The 18,591-nt window shown below is 43.4% G+C and overlaps 1 protein-coding gene, 1 long non-coding RNA gene and 1 pseudogene across 3 annotated transcripts; all 3 read left to right on the top strand.

Moving 5' to 3' along the window:
• Window positions 1-203: 203 nt before the first annotated feature.
• LOC147186583 (uncharacterized) lies at window positions 204-2,501 on the top strand. The gene is made up of 4 exons (XM_086102550.1): window positions 204-287; window positions 1,002-1,416; window positions 1,752-2,242; window positions 2,412-2,501. The coding sequence occupies exons 1-4, from the start codon at window positions 204-206 to the stop codon at window positions 2,499-2,501; spliced, it is 1,080 nt and encodes a 359-aa protein (XP_085958676.1).
• A 6,632-nt stretch (window positions 2,502-9,133) lies between these two features.
• On the top strand, window positions 9,134-11,322 carry LOC147186584 (uncharacterized; annotated as a pseudogene). The gene is made up of 2 exons (XR_015099002.1): window positions 9,134-9,535; window positions 10,078-11,322. The product of XR_015099002.1 is annotated as an uncharacterized LOC147186584 (transcript).
• Window positions 11,323-15,399: 4,077 nt separating this feature from the next.
• LOC147186585 (uncharacterized) lies at window positions 15,400-18,380 on the top strand. Its single transcript, XR_015099062.1, has 5 exons — window positions 15,400-15,651; window positions 16,453-16,576; window positions 16,707-16,816; window positions 17,767-17,881; window positions 17,959-18,380. It is a non-coding gene; the product is annotated as an uncharacterized LOC147186585 (long non-coding RNA).
• Window positions 18,381-18,591: the final 211 nt, after the last annotated feature.

Below are 18,591 nucleotides of genomic sequence, written 5' to 3' on the forward strand. Positions count from 1 at the left end.
CGTGACGTAATGAAGCAGCACATGCACCGACACGTGGTTTGCTCTGTGAGCCCGGCGCATGCGTCAACGCATCGGTGTCGCTGGACCCATCACTAATCTCAACCTTCTGGGCCGAGCTTAGGTTACTTAGCCTAGCTTACTAGCCGTGCTGTTGCTAAGTAGAGATCAAGTGTGAACGTAAAGTGTGCTCATTTTACCTACAAATGTACTCAAGAAGAACAGAAGAGTACGAGGAGCAACTTTATGGGTCAGAAGAGGAGAGCGACGATGTTTTCAAGAAGTTTCGAGTTGGCTCACGCGGAGCAGGTTTGGCCACTTCAATTCTCTAGGTTATTATTAACCATTTTACAGAGCAGAAAGCTGTATTTTCTGTCACAAGTGTTTTTTCTTTTCTTCCAGTTCCCTTCCCTTCACTTGAGTACTACGTTCTTAATTTGTTGAAACTGTCTTTCTATCTTCAATTTTGCACTCGGTGATTTTTTTTTCTGGGGTGGGGTGATTTTACGGACACGCTCCCACCCGTGAGCTGGCCAGCAAGCATCCAGCTAGCATACACCGGCTCAATACCCAAGTCATGTCACCGGGGCTCGTGCATCATAATGCCTACCGACCACAGCTGCAATCAGAAAAAGCCTGCTGAAAAACGCAAATGTAACAATCTCTGATCTTGAGGATGTCCGTCGTCTGTCATAAAAATTCCGGAGAAAAGAATCTCTCCTCTCTTGTTTCACGATCTGGTTTAAGATCAATTTTAAGGGGCTTTGATTCGTTTTTAAATCTCTTAACAGTCTTGGGCTATCTTATTTTTCTGACCTGAGGGTCCTCTTTTTATGTTGTAATTTTGATGTTTTAATTGCACAGCACTTTTAGTTTCACTTCTATATATGAAAATGTGCTATATAAATGAAGTCTGATTGATAGATTGATCTGGCTCTTCTCAGAACGTTCATTGTAAATATTAACCATAATTCCACGTTTGTTTGTATTTTTGTGTCTTTCAGTCATCAGCAAAGATATATTTCCTGAGCGGCTGGATGCAGACCCCTATCAGTTTAAAGAGGAAGACGAGAAAAAAAGAGGTCTCCTACTTTAAAAAGGAGGCCCCTTCCATGAAAAAGGAGGAGGAGCAAGAGCACCCTTGCACTAAAGCGGAGGTGGATGAGCACTCCAACATAAAAGAGGAGGAGGAGGAGAAGGGTATCTGCAAGTTGCCATTGACTTGTGTCCCTTTAAAGAGCATAGATGAAGATAAAAGTGGGGCGGAGCCTCCAAGCAGCAGCTCCTGTCAACGCATGACAACACAAGGTGTTGGAAACCACCAGGCAGAATCAAAAGCAGATGGCCTCTTAGCTCCACTATCAGATAGTGACATGTCGTCAAATGATGATGATGAGGATGAAAATGATGAGTCTAAAGGTGATCTGACGTCCTCACGTGGTGGGATGCCTCCAAGTGGCGCGAGGGGGGAACGCCGGGGCTCTTGGGCCCCAGTTGCGGCTAAATGCCCACCAGCCGGCGGGGGAGGAGGTGGGGCCTCACCGGAAGGTGAGGCTCCCAGGGCTCACCCCGCTAGAACGGAGGGAAGTGGGAGTAGCCGCCCCACAACCCTCCTTAAACAAAAATCAGGCGAGGGCCCTTCCGGGGCCCGCACTGAGTGTGAACCTCGCGGGGCACCAGCGAGAGTCGTACCGGGTGTGGGACCCGGGAGGGGGGGCAAGTCCCTGACGGGGGCCGATTGCCCAGGAAGGAAGGTGATCTGACGTGTCACACTGACAACAAACCCGGGAAATGTTCTCGGTGTGAGAAAATGTTTACTTACAAGAGTGCTTTGAAATCGCACATGAGAACTCACACTGGTGAGAAATCATTCGCCTGTTCATGCTGTGGCCAGAAATTCTCTCTTAAGGAAACCTTAATAAGACACAAAGGAACCCACACTGTTGAGAAACATTTTGCCTGCTCATTTTGTGGCCAAAAATTCTCAGAGAAGGAAATCTTAAAAATACACACAAGAACCCACACCGGCGAAAAACCTTTTGCCTGTTCAGTTTGTGGCCAAAGATTCTCTCTGAAGCATCACTTAAAATTACACTTACGAATCCACACTGGTGAGAAACCGTTTGCCTGTTCAGATTGTGGCCACAGATTCTCTCAGAAGCAAAGCTTGAAAATACACCCAAGAACCCACACGGGTGAGAAACCTTTTGCCTGTTCAGAATGTGGCCAAAATTTTTCTCAGAAAGTACTCTTAATTTATCACACAAAGAACCCACACTGGTGAGAAACCTTTTTTCTGCTTGGTTTGTGGCTAAAGATTCTCTCGGAAGGCAAGTTTAATGAGGCACACAACTACCCACACTGGTGAGAAACCTTTTTCGTGCTTAATTTGTGGCCAAAGATTCTCTCTGAAGCATCACTTACAATTGCACTCAAGAACCCACGTTGGTGATAAACCTTGTACCTGCTCGGTTTGTGGACAAAAGATTCCCGCGCAAGAATGAGATGAAGAATCACAAGTGTGTTGATGGGGTGAACAGTTATTAATGACGTTTTCACCTCTCATCTGAGCAGTATTAACAAAGAAAGTTTAAATGACAATGTGGGACATGTGTGTCGGGTAGCAATCAATAAAACCTCCGCTTGATGCTGCAATCAATCAATCCCTCGTATCCACAACTTTGTCGTGGAAATTAAGAGATCCAGACGCTCCTCTTGGTTTTGTTCAGTTTAATTCCGACTTTGCATGTATTTTACCAGCGATCGTCACAGTGACTGGCAGTGAGGAGAGAGCGACAACAGGGTGAAAAAATAGTTTGGAGTGCGGTGCGCAAAAACATGAAAGGCCATAAAGAGAACCAGCAACGTGACTCGTGATGAAGAGCTGATGCGGCAAATTCCCAAGGATTTTCTCTCAAACCCGAGAACACTGGATGGCGAAGAATACGATATTCCGTTATTTGTCATAGTTGGGGAAATTACGAAGAAAGTTTGCTTGAGGTCCGAATGTGTCGTGATGAACCAGAACAGCAATCACCAGAAGCAGCCATCTTTGTTGTTTACATTTCCCTCAAACGGCTATCCAACAAACTCAAATTGTCATGAGGATTTGGTAAAATTAAAATTTAAAATTTTTATTTGAGTTCAAATTGAATTTAATTTTGTTCCAAATTGATTCTGAACGCGTCGCAAACGGCCGAATGTTTATAAACAAATGCAACAACAACAAAAGAAACACACAAGCAAACTAAAAAACACACAAATAAGAGCAAAACAAAAATGCTTCGAATAAGGAAAAGAGTTCACGATGTGTAACTATGATGTTCTGTAAAATATAATGTCCACGTGTTTAAAAAGAGATGAAGTAAAACGGACCTCATATTATCTGCAAAAAATGGCCAATTACAGTTACTAAATATGCAAGCCCGCACAGGCTTTTCCGGAGGATCTGGTCTCACAGGATTGGTCCTGCAGTGCCCCTTAGTGGCCCGGCAAAGTTCCGTTTAGTGTCGTTAACTTGATACATATTTTTGAGTTATTGTGGTTTGGAATCCCGCAGCGTTTTTTTCCCCTCATAACCTTTACAATCGGGCGTTGGATCATTCGAAAAAATGATCAGATATATGCCTGACGTGTCACTTTTACAGTAAACCACTGGGATTGACAAACAAAACGATTATTAAAACGTTTTGCCTCTGATCTGATGAACTGTTCACAAAGTGCATACACGCACCAACGTTGTAAAATAACTGGAAAGCATAAGTCATGACTATGCGGTTTAATATATAGACCAAGAAACTTCACTATTCAATGACGTGTTAGTGTTTATTTTTTATATTATATTCTTACCTACTGTGGCATGCTGGGTAATGTAGTTCTTATGTTATTTTACTCATAACATCACATCTTCCCCCCTTTAAAGAAATAATATTACCACATAAAGAAATAATATTTATCCTTAAAAACAAGATCATGTTACAGATTTTTTTCCAACAAATAAATCCTTATCATAGAACTGCAAGCATCAAGACAAACTTTTTTTTTTTTTAACAACTCTCAATAAGCCTCTTAGGCGACTGAACATGTCTCTTCGGTCTTGACATCCTTTCAACAGCTGGTGACGTTGACACTGCTGTCATATCATGGTCAGCCAACTCCCCCGAACCAGCTGTGTCCTGCTGAAGTGTGTCTTGAACCGCAGCATCCTCCACTGATAGCTGTGGTTGTAGATCTGTGCGATTCCTCCTGAGAGTCAGGCCATTTCCCACCAGGACATGTCACCATCCCAAGGAACCGTCTCACCTCATCTTTGTTGGTTGGTCTGTCCATGTTGTTGATTGCCGAAGGTTTTCTCGGGTCTGGCTTCACCCCCTCTTCGCCCGAACATAACATAAGATAAGATAAGATAAGATAGGATAAGATAAGATAAGATATCCTTTATTTGTCCCACACTGGGGAAATTTACAGCCTCCAGCAGCAAGAACACCTGTATAGAGTGTGGCTATGTGCATTGTTGCAAAACAACTTCGGTTTTGGTTTCTAAGAACCCCCGAAAATAAATTCTACAAAGAGACACGCCTACGAAGCTCAGTTCAAACTTCAAGCCATCGGTTATGCTTTTGGCATGCGTGCCCATCTCACAGCAGCGGTGAAAAACCAAGTCAAGCAAATGAACTCTGAGCTTGCCGTTATTCCCGGAGGCTTGACTAAAGAACTCCAATCGCTGGACATCGGCATCAACCGGGCGTTCAAAGTAAAGTTGCGAACGGCATGGGAACAATGAATGATCGATGGCAAACACAACTTTACAAAGAGTGAGAGGCAGCGCCGGGCGAGTTACGCCACAATTTGCGAATGGATTGTGGCTGCTTGGACGAACGTGTCTGCTTGGACTGTTGTTCGAGTTTTTGGCAAAGCCGGCATCATTTGTGTGGAGCCACATGGCAATGAGAGTGACTGACAACGAGAGGGAATACGGCGTTTTTGATGGATTACCGGTACTTGCACAATTGTTCAATTCTGATACAGAGGATGAGGACTTTGATGGATTTCTGGGTGATGATTGATCGAAAAACGTGAGTACATTGTACGATGGCTAAATAAAATACAACGGAACTCCGTTTTCCGTTGCCTTTTTAAAAACGTGTTTTTAGCTTGTATCTGTATGTCTTGGCATGCTACCGTATGCTACAAGCTAACGTGTTTTTAGCGTGCGCGCATGCATGCCGTATGTTTAAGCTGGCGTATGTTTTACCACTTTAAAATTGCGCCCAATAATACAGTGCGTTTTGTCTATGTGTAAAATACAGAAATAGCACCCATTAATGAGACTGCGCCCAACCATACGGTGCGTCAAATGGTCGTGAAAATATGGTAGGCAGAAAGAAGAAGAAAAAAAACAAACACCGTTCAATTAAGTGCAATATAAATACAAAATGGATAAATCGCAGGTCTATTTACAGTTGTTTTCCACATCATTTAATTATTATTAATATTATTGTTGCTATTTTTTATTCAGCAGCCTGACAGCAGTTGGTAGGAACGAGCGTCGGTATCTCTCCTTCTTGCAGCGCGGGTGTAACAGTCTCTGGCTGAAGGAGCTACCTAGTGCTGTCAGGGCGGGCTGGAGAGGTAAGTGATTTCACTGCAAACTCACATTTTTCTTTGTTAAGTTTCAGGTTCACCTCCCTCGTCTTGTCTAGCACTTGTCTTCTTTCGTCGTGTTCTTCTTGAGTTGAGCCCCATACTATGATGTCATCCATCATGGTCTGTACACCAGGTATGTGCTCAAAAATCATGTGAATAGTCTTATGATAGACTTCTGAAGATACCATACGGCAAACGAAAAAACCTGTATCTCCCATCTGGGGTGTTGAACGTGCAGAGTTGGGAGCTCTCCTCATCTAGTCTCAATTGCCAGAAGCCAGACGAAGCGTCGAATTTACTGAACCATTTAGCTCGAGCAAATTGTGCCATGATTTCTTCTCTGGTTGGTAACTTGAAATGTTCTCTCATGATTGCTTTGTTTAGGTCCCTTGGATCCAGGCATGGTCTCAGTGCACCTGTTTGCTTTTGTACAACAACCAGTGAGCTGACCCATTCAGTTGGCTCATCAATTTTCTTGTTGACTCTGAGTTTTTCTATGCCCGCTAATTCATCTTTCAGCTTTTCCCGCAGAGAAAACAGAACTTTCCTACAAGGGTGCACAACAGGTGTCACATTTTGATCAAGATGTATTTTATGTAGTCCAGGAAGACATCCAAGTCCTTCAAAACATTCCTTACACTCTTCCATGAGTACATCCTGAGCATTTTCCGCATCTGAAGATGTCACCACAAACACTCTTTTGATTGAGCTTTGCGCATGCACTGAGTCCCAGGATTGGTTGTACACTCAGATCCACAATCAGTAGTTGTGCTCTAATATGCCGATCTTTGTGTTTGAAGGTTGCAATGCATCCACCTCGAACATTAACACATTCTCCAGTGTATCCACTCACTCTAGTTTTTACAGGACGAATTTTGCTCTTTGTCGTCAATGTTTTGTCATCTTCCAAAGATATTAGATTTGTGTGTGCACCTGTATCCAACTTGAACGGTATAATTGTCTCATTCACTGTTATTGGTACAATCCATTCTTCTTTTTCTGCTGTACAAGCTTGTACCACATCCACAATAAATTCCTCGTTATCGTCATCTTCTTCAACTGTGTGAACTTTCTGTTTTGATGTGGCTCCTCAACATATTGCATAATGGTTATTCTTTCCACATTTGTTGCAGGATTTTCCAAATGCTGGACAAGATTTTGGCTTGTGGCTGCACCCACATCTACCACATGTAAATTCTGTAGATTTTTCTTTTTGGTCTTTTTATTTGGAAAATGTATTTTTCTTCCGTTGTTTTTTATTTATCGCATGCACTGTTGTTTCTCCTCTTCGTAGCTCTTCAGTTTGTGCTTTAGTGGTCTCTGCTGCTCTGCACATACTGACATACGTATCCAATGTAAGTTCAGTTTCTTTAAACAGTCTCTCTCAGTGCATTATCCGCTGTTCCACAAACAATCCTGTCTCGCACTAACGAGTCTCTCAGAGTGTCAAATTCACATGTTTTGCTCAGCGTGTGTAGCTCTGCCAAGTGCTGGTCAAAAGGCATTACTTGCTGCTGGTCATGTGTGAAAAACTTGTACCTTTCAAAAGTCACATTTTGTTTAGGCACAAAGTACTCTTCAAACTTCCTCATCAGTTTTGCCAAAGTCAAATTAGCTTCATCCAAACAAAAACTGTTGTATACAGTATGTCCAAAGCATCTTCTGCAATGACATGCAAAAGAATGTGAGCCTTCAGGTTTTCATCATCACCTCCTGCTCCACTTGCTGCTAAATATATAGTACATCTTTGCTTAAAACGCTTCCAGTTATCAGCAAGATTACCAGTCAGTTGCATGGAAGTAGGTGGACTTAACTTATCCATGACAGCACAACGGGGCAAAAGTCTGATTTCTGTTGTTGGTTGTCCTCCACGTCAGGCACAAAATTGTCTTTTTACTTGTTTAATCTGTCCCGCGTCCTTCGTTTCACTTCGCAGTTCATAGCCAACGCATGCAGTCGCTAACTCCGCTTGCATGTAGCTTCGCCAATCACGCGTTCACTCGCACGGCCGGGGACTCCAAATCCTCTCTCGCTCGTGCTTTCGTAGCTCTTTTGTGGCAAACCTTTTCACTCCGAGGCAGCTCACGGCCACTTCTGACACCATGTGTTGTCTCTCTTATCATGTAATGAAGGAGACGAGGCGTGTTGGATAGAACTCGTTCACTCTTTACTTCCAATTTGTACTCTCAACTCCTGTGCCATGCTGGGTAATGTAGTTCTTATGTTATTTTACTCATAACATCACAGTACTGTATCCATTTTACGAGTCTAGGCCTGTCTTCCTCAACTGGCGGACCGCGATCCACGACCGGACCGCCGACCTCCTCTGTCCGGACCTCCTCTGTCCGGTCCCTTGGCAAATTGTATAAAATAATAAATTATAAAGTGATTTTTACGTTATACATTTTATATTTTTGGACTATAATCTGCGCATTACCGCGATCGCTTGTTAAAATTATCCGTCTTATTATTTGCGTGCATGAACAGATGTATTGCAGAGGACGCAGCAGCGCGACTGTGTGTGTGAATAATGTTTGACGAACTGGCTCATGCTCATGGCTGAGCAGGGGATGTCGGCGATAATGATGCGCTGATTGGCTCCTCTGAACTTAAGGTGTGCCCATACATAAGCGTCAGCATATACGATGCGCTGATTGGCTCCTCTGAATTTAAGGTGTGCCCATACATAAGCGTCATGCATTCAAAATGCATGATTGTGTCAGGAAACAGACGCATGCGCGACGCCACAGTGTGCTCACAGCTTCAGCCCAGGAGAGCGGCACACAGACAATTAGACCAGACGAATCGCGGGAGGTTTCGATTGTGTGCAGTTTTGCTCCCGTCTACCCGGGGATCTTTGCAGCTGTTTAACAGCAGAACACCGCAACATGGTAAATGAAGATCCCAATGGCGTCCTCAAATAATATTTGCATGCCTCAGACATTGCATTCACCTTTAGTGGAAGAACAGCACTGCACATTCCTGTGTCCCTTGTGTATTTAAATTGGTTCTTAACTCCTCTTCTGATATATTTTTCAGTGATTTCAGAGGGGATGTGAAAAGGGTATTTTGTTTTGCTTTTGTTAAATTAAGGGAAAAAAGACAACTACTGTTGAACAAAGTTAAAGTAAAAATGTCTTATTTCCCTAAAAGGGCTATTTATATTATTAAGCAAGCACAACTTAACAAAATAAAAGAGTTCCTCTGCCTCAACACAATACCTCTCATTATTTGCTGTGTACTGGCAAAGTGAATAATTGTTATTTTCATGCACCCCATTATTGGTTGGTTGTGAAAAGTGTTGATTTGTATAAGCTTGGCTTGACAATACTAAATTGGCATATAGCCCTGCTCCCCATGACCGCCGTGCATGGGACCGGACCTTGGTCTTATAAAAAAAAAAAAAAGTGGACATACAGCCTATCTAGTTGAGGACCACTGGTCTAGGCGATTGCTGCCTTTAAGTTTGTCCATAAGGCTTTGCCGTACATCGTTGTTCGATCGCTGAAGCTGGACCTCCGCACGCCACACTACAACACGGCGTCAGTTTAAAAAAAAACAATTTAAAAAACAAAAATAACCAACATTTCGTGTCGAATTACAGTTAAACGCACTTAGCCTCGACGCAGGACACCCATCATTGCTTTATTGGACTATAACATCATTATCACAAGCTTCGGGGCCTAGTTTAGCTTACTTAGCTTAGCTTACTTGGCCTAGCTTGCTAGCCGCCGCAAAGCAGAGATCAAGTGTGAACGTAAAGTGTTGTGATTTTCCCGAAATATGAGCACAAGAAGAAAGGCGGAGAACCATGAGCAACTTTGTGGAGCAAAAGAGGACAGCGGGGCTGTCTTTAACCAGTCTCGATCTCGATTCGGCTCACGCGGAGCAGGTTTGGGCATTACTAGTTCTTTCACCATAGGTTACGACCTACTTTTCTTCCTGTCATGATTAACCATTTTACGCAACTTTTCTGCCAAAAGCGGTCAAGAGAGACGAATTGACTTCCTTTTCTTTTCTCCCAGTTATCTTTCCTTCGCTGCGTTCTTACTTTTTGGAAATTATTTTTTTTCTGGGAAGGAGGGGGGGGGGGGTTAATTTGACGGACACGCCTGCTAGCTCCCGTTGGGTGCTCTTTTCCTCATGGTTCTCTGTGCCTTGCCATGCCTTTTTTCATATAGTTCATCAGGGTGTGTGTGTGTGTGCACATAGGCATCTTGTGATATGTATCTGTTAGTTGGGGAGGGAGGAGAAGGGTCCTCTTTTTATGTTGTAATTTTGATGTTTTAATTGCATAGCACTTTTGAGTTGTACTTTTCTGTTTGAAAAGTGCAGTATAAATGAACTTTGATTGATTGATCTGGCTCTTCTCATAGCTTTCATTGTCAATCTAAACCATGATTCCACACGTGTTTGTCTTCTTGTGTTTTTCAGACATCAGTGAAGATGTTTGTCCTGAGTGGCTGGATGCAGAACCTTCTCACTTGAAAGAGGAAGAGGAGCAGCAAGCCCAATATATTAAAGAGGAGGAGCGAGAGCACCCTTGCACAAAAGCAGAGGTGGATGAGCCCCCTGACATCAAAGAAGAGGAGGAGGAGGAGGTTATCTGCAAGGTGCCATTTAATGGCGTCCTTCTGAGTATAAATGAGGCAAACAGAGAGGCTCCAAGCAGAAGCTCATGTCAACACATGACAACAAAAGGTGTTGGAAACCACCAGGAAGAATCAAAAGCAGATGGCCTCTTAGCTCCACTATCAGATAGTGACAACACGTCGTCAAATGCAGATGATGATGAGGAGGAGGAGGAGGAGGATGTAGATGAGTCAGAAGGTGATCTGACGTGTAACACTGACAGCAAACCCTGGAAATGTTCTCACTGTGGGAAAATGTATGCTTATAAAAGTGCTTTGGAATTACACATCAGAAAACACACTGGTGAGAAACCGTTCACCTGTTCAGACTGTGGCCGGAAATTCTCTTGTAAGGGAACCTTAACAGGTCACACAAGAACCCACACTGGTGAGAAACCTTTTTCCTGCTTAGTTTGTGGCCAAAGATTCTGTTGGAGGGAAAGCTTAAAAAAGCACCTAAGAACCCATACTGGTGAGAAACCTTTTGCCTGCTCAGATTGTGGTCAAATATTCTCTGAGAAGGCAAACTTAAATAAGCACATAAGAACTCACACTGGTGAGAAACCTTTTACCTGCTTAGTTTGTGGCCAAACATTCTCTCGGAAGGAAAGCTTAACAGTTCACACAAGTACCCACACTGGTGAGAAACCTCTTTCGTGCTCAGTTTGTGGTCAAAGATTCTCTCAGAAGGATCACTTAATGCGTCACACAAGTACACACACTGCTGAGAAGCCTTTTGCTTGCTCAGTTTGTGGTCAAAGATTCTCTTGGAAGGGACACCTAGAATGTCACACAAGAACCCATACTGGCGAGAAACCTTTTTCATGTTCAGAGTGTGGCCAAAGATTCTCTCAGAAGGGGAACTTAAACATACACACAAAAACACACACTGGTGAGAAACGTTTTGCCTGCTTAGTTTGTGGCCAAAGATTTTCTCAGAAGGGAACCTTAATAAGTCACACAAGAACCCACAATGGTGAGAAACCGTTTGCCTGCACAGATTGTGGGCAAAGATTCTCTCAGAAGGGAAGCTTAATAAATCACGCAAGAACCCATGCTGGTGAGAATACGTTTGCCTGCTGAGTTTTTGGCCAAAGATTCTTGTGGCAGCATCAGATTAAGAATCAGAAGTGTGTAGCAGACGTGTGCACATTTTCAGCATGACGTCTCTGATCCACTGGTGAAAGGACACTTTGATCCTCTCCTCTTTCATCTATAACTGCTTCAGACAACAAAGTGTATGCAGAAAAGTGGTGAAGATTGCACGACTGTCTGTGTCCTATGTGTTGTGTTGTGTTATTTTCGTTATTTTGACTTCAAAACGGCGCCGCGTGAGTGGCTACCTTTCCAGCAGCTCCTATATTTTGTTGTTCTACTTCTTCCTTTCATAACTTTGCTGCTGTGAATCGGGAATTTCTCCATTGCGAGACTAATAAAGGTTTTCTTATCTTATCAGATAACAGTTAAGTTTTCAGCTTTCATCTGTGCAGGCTTCATGATTTCATCACCAACGCTGATTGTATGTTCCTTCTTATCGGGATGCTGAACTTTTCTTTCCCTTGACTGCATTGAAAAAGTTTTTTTTGTTGTAACTAAATTGAAAATCTAGCATTTTCATCAGGGCGATGTTACTTTTGGATTCTTCATGGAAGTTAATTTTCATTGGGTTGTGAGTTGTGGTTTTTAAATTAGTTTTCAGAGGATTTTTGGTCATTTATATTAGTTCTTTTTTTTTCTATTTTCAAAATTGAACCGTCTTTGTCTGGATAGGTTTGGTCATTTGTATTCGTTTTTTTTTGTTTTTTTTTCCCTCCTCAAAATTGAACCGTCTTTGAATCGGAAAAATGTATTCTGTCTTCAATTTTGCTCCATGTGCTCATTTCTCCCCACCCACTTGCTGTCAATCAACTTTGGAGGTGCTCGGAGTTGAAAGGGCAGTTGGGATGTGGAGGTTTTTTGAACGAGCAATGAAACAATATTCATGTAATCTGTGCACAAAATGCTAGTTTGTGTGCATTTGATAAAAATGTTAATGTCTCTATCCTGTATCATTTGGGCCATGAATAAGGTCAAGGTCATCTTTATTGTCAAATATGCTTTATGTATATATACACATGTCCGTGTGGTTACTTTTTACATGTTATGCTTTTTTAAAAATAAAATATAACTGACTATTCATTCATTTTGTCTCAGTTTGAACTTTTCTGGGTTCAGTTTAATTGTCTTTTGTCTGCACCGCTTCCTGGAAAACCTCTGGACTTCTTCTGATCCAGTCTGTGCCACAGTCCACGGGAAGGTGCTCGAGGATGTAGTGCAGACCTATGTTGACTGCGTCTTCCACAGACCTGTTTGCCCGGTAGGCAAACTGGAGAGGGTCCAGCAGGGGTCCGGTGACGTTCTTTAGGTGGTTCAGCACAAGGCGTTCAAAGGACTTCATGACCACAGACGTCAGGGCGACAGGCCCATAGTCGTTCAGTTCCGATGTTGCCGATTTCTTGGGAACTGGGATGATGGTCGACTGTTGCATGCAAACGTGTTCATGGCAAATATATGGCTGCCGACCGAACCTTATTTTCAGTCACGCTATAATAAGACTACGGGCGGCCCGGTAGTCCAGTGGTTAGCACATCGGCTTTGCAGTGCAGAGATCAATTCCAGCTGCGGCCTCCCTGTGTGGAGTTTGCATGTTCTCCCCGGGCCTGCGTGGGTTTTCTCCGGTTTCCTCCCACATTCCAAAAACATGCATGACAGGCTGATTGAGCACTCTCAATATTCCCTGGGTATGAGTGTGCGCGTGGATGGTTGTTCGTCTCTGTGCGCCCTGCGATTGGCTGGCAACCGATTCAGGGTGTCCCCCGCCTACTGCCCGAAGACGGCTGGGATCGGCTCCAGCACCCCCCGCGACCCTAGTGAGGATAAAGCGGTTCGGAAAATGGATGGATGGATGTTCGAGGTCAGTTTTTGGCAGTCGTTTTCCTGAGACGTGCGCTTGTCATTGTTGTTGTTGTTGGATTGACATGGGACAGGAGATGTGAGCCAATCTCTTTTTTCGTCAATGGACGCTCCAGCATCTTGTTTGCTTTCAAACTTAGCTTGTAGCTGACGTGCGCACACTTTCAGCATGACATCTTTGAGGGGTGCAGGGGTGGTCAAACTTTTTGGACCAAAGATCGACTTTGATCAACCAACATCCCGCGATCGCCCCCGTTGTAGCTCACACGTACTGTTTTAAAGTGCTTCCCTCGGCCCTCGAGATTCTTATTCTTTGCCCGCGCGCTCTGTGAATTGTACATGAAACAAACTCCGAATGATAACGAAAAAAGATATAGCTCCAACCACAAGCTGCAATTGCAGACTGCTGAGGCGAACAACTTCCTGTGATGCAGGTCACACGCCACCGTCGGTTAAAGATTTACACTACCTGCTTTGTTTTATTTTATTTTTTAAATACTTTTTCTGAAAATGAGACTGATAGGATGATTAGGGTGCAGTGTACATTAACTTAAAAAATATAGTTCTAACACGCACAAAGACACACACATTGTTGTTTGTTTTTTCCGCGATTCAGTCCGCGATGTCGAAGTAATGGGCACCCCCGCTGACTGGTGACAGGATACTTTAAATCTCTCCTCTTTCATCGATAACTGCTTCAAACAACAAAGTGTATGCAGAAAAAGTGGCGAAGACTGCATGACTGTGTGTGTCTTTTGTGTTGGGTTGTATTATTTTGTCATTTTATGTTTACTGTTCTGTTGATGGCGGAGCGGGTACCCGCAGCGGCTCCTCTCTCTCTTGTGGTTGAGGGGAGAGAAATTTCATCTGTGCTGTACGTTGCACATAGAGCACATTTGACAATAAAGTTGACCTGACTTGACTTGACTTGTTATCATTGGCTAACAATAAGCACGAGCGTCCTTACTTTCACCGCATATTGTCGACTCAGCCCTTATTTTCAGAAAACTGACAACAATTTTAACTTTTGCGCTGCGCCAATCTATTTTTGTCAATCACACAAAACTATATTTTGTGTTGTATTTATTTTGTGAATGCGATACTTTGTTTTTCCTTTTCTACCCCCCCCCCTCAATTCTGCTGCTGTACATTACAAATTTCCCCAGTGTGGGCAAATAAAGGTTTTATTATCTTATCTCATACGATATATGGGACACCATCTCTCTCTCTCTCTTGATTCTTTGAGGGGGGGGGGGGGTTGTACATACATGTTCCCACTTACATATTTGACATACTTTGGAAAGTAGCCGCTCTAAAGCGGTTCACTTTCTGCGGCTTCGCTGTTTCACAGATTTTTTTCGTGCAGTTTTTTTAGTGCTTTTCACCCTTGAAATCAGAACGCATCGGCGGCGACGTGTCTCGACAGTACAGTATTTCCAAAAACTATGATAGTTATTTATTTAAAACGTTTGTTTTTTTTGTAATCGGGCCTGAAAACAGGATTCGGTCTTTCATTTCATTGTATATATAGTTAAATACTGTATAATGACTGTAAAAAAATAAAGTTCACGACTTCACGGATTTCGTTTATCACTGGTTCTTTTTGGAACGTAACCCCCGCGATAAACGAGGGATTACTGTATACATACACTCGACTCTGAATGCTTGGTAAGGCCCGTGCGGGGTGTCGTTTGACCTCTACAGTTTTACATCTGTCTGTGATTGATTGGCGACGAGTGGGAGCGACGTGTTCAATGTGTTCTGTTATGGTCACTGGCTTTGTCTTTTGGACCCCCCTCCCTCTACTCAACTCAACTGTATTTATAGAGCACTTTCAAACAACCATTGCTGTATACAAAGTGCCGTATGTGGAGCAAATATCATATATCCAACAATAAAACAACAAGTTCATAACAAAGACAGTAAAATGACGCAACTCACGACAAAGGGCAAATACAAAATCAAGTTGAAACGTTTTGTTGCACAACGCCTTCCTTGATGTTGCCAGTTAAAGTACAGCACAGATGCCAGCAGTACGTTGCGCTTTACTGGGGTCATTTGCCTTTCTTTCGATTTCACGATGACAACAACCGCTTTGTTATTGGTATACACCTTTGATATGTGTCCCCCGCTGAATCCCCTGTAGCACCGCCCGTTCCCATCTTTGTGATGGCTCATTGGCGAACTGAAAGGGCAGCCCTTTTTCTTTCAACTCTTCATGTTGTTCCGTGTGAACTGTGCTTAAATTCGGCAGCCAAGCCCGCTGGCTTCATCACATCGGAGAGTCATTCCACCTTACCAGAAAAGTAATTCCACCTGACCAGAGCGTATCTCTTTTCCTCGTGACGGACCACGGTAGCAGTCACCATGTCGCCACTTCTGCTGATGGCCTGCGTGCTCAGCTTTTTCGTGTCTTCGGTCATGTGTAAGTATGGAAGAGAAAAAAAATGCCTGGTACCTGAGAAGAGTCTTATTTACCAGTCGATATTTTGTATTAACTTTCATAGGATTCATTCTGCAAGTCTGTCATGTATACACCAGGGATGTCCAAAGTTTTGATGCAAAAAAAAAAATGGAAGGATGAAAGGCCCCTTTAAAATTCATCAACTTTTTAAGCTCAAGTCAGTCAAGAAAGAAATTATACATTGTTTGTACTGTTCGTTTCATCAGCTTTCTGTTCAAGGTGTTAAGGAAAGTAGCTGATTTTTTTGGGGGGTGCCTAACACCCCTCTTAACAACAGCCCAATCGCATGGCCATAAACAGAATCAAAAAAGAAAAAAAAACTAAGGTGACCATTTTTCAGTTACCCGAGGATCATTAATGTGATGTCTGAATCAATCAGCCATCAAGCACAAAGTGGAAGAAACTATTTTTGTCTCTTAAAATAGAATGATCTTTATTCACTGCAGTGTTTTGAAGATAAAATGTTGTTCTTATCATGATAATGGCTTAATTGTATGTTTTTAGACATTTTTTGGTCATGTGCCGGGCCACTAGGGGTCCTCGGACCACAGTTTGGACATCTCTGGTATAAGATAAGATAAGAAAAACCTTTATTAGTCTCGCAATGGAGAAATTCCCAATTCACCGCAGCAAAGTTATGAAAGGAAGAAGACTCAGGAGCGGTTGGCAAAAAGACTGCCAAGCCACCTCCTGCTGATACAAAGAGCCCCCCCTGCATGAAAGCCCCTGTCAAACAACCGCTCAAAATGTGTCTGTCCTCAGGCGTTGAGAGGGGCTGGTGGAAGAGATATGGCCAGAACTTGGTATCAGGCCGAGTATCACTGTGTCCAAGAGGGTGGTCACCTGGCCAGCTTCCACGCACACCACGAGGTGGTGTTCTTGAATGGTGAGCATTAAGATTTGGGGAGTCCTGCCAATGGCAGGACACAATGCTTCACGACGTCCACCGATGTGAGTCGTGTTCTTGTGCTCAAACTAATTGCTGCGAGTGTTGTTGTTGTTCTCCTTTCCCAAAGGCCTGAGCGAGGGCTGCGCGAACACGTGGGTGGGAATGCGTATCGAGTGGTACCCCTATTGGCTTTTCTGGTGGAGGAAGTCCCTTTCATTTACTGACTGAAGCTCTGTGGTAAGTGAATGATTTGCCGCATTCTTATTTATTTGGCAAAACGTAAGATCTGGGGTGATAACAAGAAAAAGGTGGAAATATCAACATTGATGAACTGGATGGAAGTGAAGTGCTGATCTTTCAAAGTGAATTTAAACAGGGAATGACAGCGTACTGGCGTCCAAATGTTTGAACAATAAAAATCCATTTTAAACTCTGGTGAAGCTTTATTGCAAGGACATTGTTGGAATTTGCCAATAAGATGAGAAAACCCGGAGTAAAACCAACGTCACAAGGCTAGAAAAGCACACGGCAGGAAGAAACATTTGATGGGAATGTGTGCGCTCAACCTAATGTTTTAGGCAGTCAAAGGATCCAAAAATAAAGGACATCATGCCGCACACACACTTGCTCTTGGTGTCAGTAACAAGCCTTACCTGCAAAAATGTACTTTGAAAATAAATTCAACCACCAGCAGCATGGAGTCTATTGACATGTACACCCAACTCAACTGTATTTCTCGAGCACTCTCAAACAGCCATCACTGCATACAAAGTGCTGTACATGGAGCAATTAACATATCCAAAAAACAGTAAAGCAAATCGCTAACAAAGACGGTAGAAAGCACCGAACAGCAAAACCAAGAACAAATCTTAAGTCATGCTGAGTCAAATGCCAAAGAATACAAGTGAGTATAGAACAGTGAAACAACTTGGGTAGAATGTACCCAAGAAATGGAGGGTAATCCTCTGCAGCCCCTTGAATTGGGTACGTGTTAAATCATCTATTTTTGTCAAAAGAGTGTAAAAATCTTAATGAGCAAGTCATTCATTACATTTCTAGTCCAGGCTCTCCGAAAATCATTTGTTACTTTGGATAATTGTCGAGGTGGTTGTTTAGTGTCACAAGGGCTATGAGGAACATGTCCTGAAACCGACACATGTTCAAATCACATCCCTTGTAATGTACAGGACTTCCTCGACTGGGATCCCGAGCCATGGCACCATGCATGCGTTGTGGTGAGAGGGAACAGACGTCTCACCGACATGGATTGCGGCACAGCCCTGCCATTCATCTGTCAAAAAGGTCTGAGAGTCATGAATGCGTCACGTACTTGGCCTCTGAGGGAATGTGTGCGCTCAACCTAAATTCCTTTCCTGCAGGCCATGGCTCCCCTTGTCTTACCTGGACATGTCTTGCGTGCACCTGTGATAAGTGTCCTTGTCCCAAGTTGGAGTGTCGTCCTTGTAGTTGTCCTGAGTGTCATTGTGCTACTTGTGCCCCTCCTACCACCTGTCCTCCTGTCCCCACGTCGACCGCTTCCACCTGAGCGTCGACGGCGCCCAACAGCTGGAGGTCGTGAACTGGGTTGGAGACCCGCAAAGCATTACGGCGCTAACGATCGGGGATACCCTGTTGCTGAGGGACGTGAGGCTGATGTGATGTGCCCGCCGCGGCCAGATCGGAAGCCCCACTTTCTTCAATCGTCATATTGTCTATGGGGGGTTTCTTGACCGTTAATCTGCACGAGTCCATGTTTGGTTGCTGTGGAACAAATACACTTCAAATAAACCTGAGCATTGCACGTGTATGTCTCGTCTATAGTATGCTGAATTCAGATAATGGAGGTCGAGTTGACTTACGTTTGACGACTATCACCGGGAGCTCTTCAAATGGAGGGAATTCCTATGCAAAACTCATTGTTACCCTAGCTTAGTTTTGCGATATTTGCCGAATTTATGGGTAATATTAAAAATATTGTCCTCCATTACAAGCTATTTACAGAAATTATACGT

Source organism: Hippocampus guttulatus, chromosome 21 (genome assembly GCF_054856545.1).
Source record: "Hippocampus guttulatus isolate MCC_2025c chromosome 21, RoL_Hgut_1.0, whole genome shotgun sequence".
NCBI classification, from domain to species: Eukaryota; Metazoa; Chordata; class Actinopteri; order Syngnathiformes; family Syngnathidae; genus Hippocampus; species Hippocampus guttulatus.

Coding starts and splice junctions, on each gene's coding strand:
- LOC147186583 (XM_086102550.1), top strand. CDS start 204: ATGTACTCAAGAAGAACAGAAGAGTACGAGGAGCAACTTTATGGGTCA. Junction 288..1,001: donor ATGTTTTCAAGAAGTTTCGA/GTTGGCTCACGC, acceptor TGTGTCTTTCAG/TCATCAGCAAAGATATATTT. Junction 2,243..2,411: donor GCCAAAATTTTTCTCAGAAA/GTACTCTTAATT, acceptor TTCTCTCTGAAG/CATCACTTACAATTGCACTC.